This window comes from Guillardia theta, assembly GCF_000315625.1.
Source record: "Guillardia theta CCMP2712 unplaced genomic scaffold GUITHscaffold_182, whole genome shotgun sequence".
Taxonomy (NCBI): domain Eukaryota; class Cryptophyceae; order Pyrenomonadales; family Geminigeraceae; genus Guillardia; species Guillardia theta.
Window position 1 is genome coordinate 1 of NW_005434494.1, and position 1,947 is coordinate 1,947.

Below are 1,947 nucleotides of genomic sequence, written 5' to 3' on the forward strand. Positions count from 1 at the left end.
TCTCTCACATGGTTGGTATCAGGACTCTCTCCATCATGGATATCGACCATGTTCCCATCCATGTCAAGTCAGAGATCCAGCAGGTACGCTGTTTAACCCTCTTCTTTGGGCCTTCCTCCTCTTGCTCCTCCCCCCTCCCCCTCCCCCCCGTTCTTTGACCTTGTCCTCGTCGTCCTATCGCCCCCGTGCCCGTGCCCGTGCCCGTGCCCGTCCCCGTCCTCGTGCTCGTCCCCGTCCTCGTCCTCGTCCTCGTGCATGTGCTCGTGCTCGTCCTTCGAATCTCCAATCCTCTTCTCGATCGCTCTTCTGCTCCTGCCCAGCTCACTCTCCATCAGTTCTTCGAGCTGTACAAGTCCCTGGAGGCCAAACCCGGGAAGCCCAAGTGGGTGAAGATCCGCTCGTGGGGAGACCGAGTAAGAGAGGAGGGAGCGATGGAGCTAGTGCTGACACTTGTTCTTTCCTGCTCCTGCTCCTGCTCCTGCTCCTGCTCCTGCTCCTGCTCCCGCTCCTGCTCCTGCTTTTCTTGGTTAGGAACAAGCTCTCAAGGAGCTTAAGGACTCCATCGACCTCTACGAGAAGTCGATGGCAAGAAATTCGTTCCTCCGTTGCCTGCACTTTGTCCTCGTCCTCGTCCTCGTCCTCGTCCTCGTCCTCGTCCTCGTCCTGTCATCGTTCTCGTGCTTGTCCTCGTGCTCGTGCTCGTGCTCGTGCTCGTCCTTGCTCTCTTCATTCTACTGCAATCTCTCCTCGTTCTGTTCCATCTCCCTCCTGCTCTCTCCAGTGGCTCCTCTGATGTCGAGCAGGACAAGGATTCCACAAAAGATGAACCTCTTCCTCCTGTTGGTAACGTTTACGAGCTCACCCCCGAACTCTGCAGCCTGCGGGAGGGAGCTCCTAGAGGTCAGTTGATGGTGGTGGTGGTGGTGGTGGTGGTGGTGATGATGATGATGATGATGATGATGATGATGATGATGATGATGGAGATGGAGATGATGATGGAGGAGATGGAGATGATGATGATGATGATGATGATGCTGATGATGATGCTGATGATGATGCTGATGATGATGATGATGATGATGATGATGATATGATGATGATGATGATGATGATGATGATGATGATGATGATGATGATGATGATGATGATGGAGATGGAGATGGAGATGGAGATAAAGATGGAGATGCATGTGCTAGAGACGAAGATTGAGATGATGATGATAATGACGACGATGATGATAATAATTGTGTTTTGTTCTTGATTTTTGTCTGTTTACTTTGCTTCAGGTGTCTGCTCTGCCTACGTAGAGGTGAAGAAAGGAGACGCAAACAAGTACGAATGGGACAAGGACACAGGTAGGCGAGGGTCGAAGGAGGCGCTGTTAGTATTAGAGTGCCAAGAGAGAAAATCAAGACCATGGAGGGGGGAGATGATAACACAATGGTGTACAGGTTTCCTTACACTTGATCGAGTGCTCCATAGCTCGATTTTCTATCCTGGTAAGAACGAGAAGTTGTGGAGTAGGAGGAGTAGGAGGAGTAGGAGGAGAGAAGCAAAGTGAAGAAATCGATCCTTCACAAGAAACAAGACCAGAAAGGATCAGGACAGAATGGAGGAGGAAGAGCGAGAGGGAGAGAGGCACAGGGAGGAGGAACGAAGGGAGGCAGGTAGGTAAAGAGGTATGGAGAAGAGAAGTAGCGACATTTGAGTTTGTTCTCTTTCTCTTATTCTTGATCTATAGGTGATTACGGTTTCATCCCACGCACTCTTTGCGGCGATGGCGACCCAATCGACGTTGTCGTGAGTGACTTTATGATGATGATGGTGGTGATGATGATGATGATGGTGGTGGTGGTGGTGGTGGTGGTGGTGGTGATGATGATGATGCTGGTGGTGGTGGTGATGGTGATGGTGATGATGATGATGCTGGTGGTGGTGCTTGGCTGT

The 1,947-nt window shown here is 51.1% G+C and overlaps 1 protein-coding gene across 1 annotated transcript in view; it reads left to right on the forward strand.

The window, feature by feature from the left end:
* Positions 1 to 8: 8 nt before the first annotated feature.
* GUITHDRAFT_147954 (hypothetical protein) overlaps positions 9 to 1,947 on the forward strand; it is a gene marked incomplete at both ends in the record, with an annotated part of 5,387 nt that continues 3,448 nt past the window's right edge. Inside the window, 7 exons of the mRNA XM_005820285.1 lie at positions 9 to 83; positions 336 to 413; positions 532 to 660; positions 804 to 900; positions 1,287 to 1,355; positions 1,452 to 1,499; positions 1,742 to 1,800. Of these exons, the coding sequence (XP_005820342.1) occupies positions 9 to 83; positions 336 to 413; positions 532 to 660; positions 804 to 900; positions 1,287 to 1,355; positions 1,452 to 1,499; positions 1,742 to 1,800 (555 nt within the window). The remainder of the gene's footprint in view (positions 84 to 335; positions 414 to 531; positions 661 to 803; positions 901 to 1,286; positions 1,356 to 1,451; positions 1,500 to 1,741; positions 1,801 to 1,947) is intronic.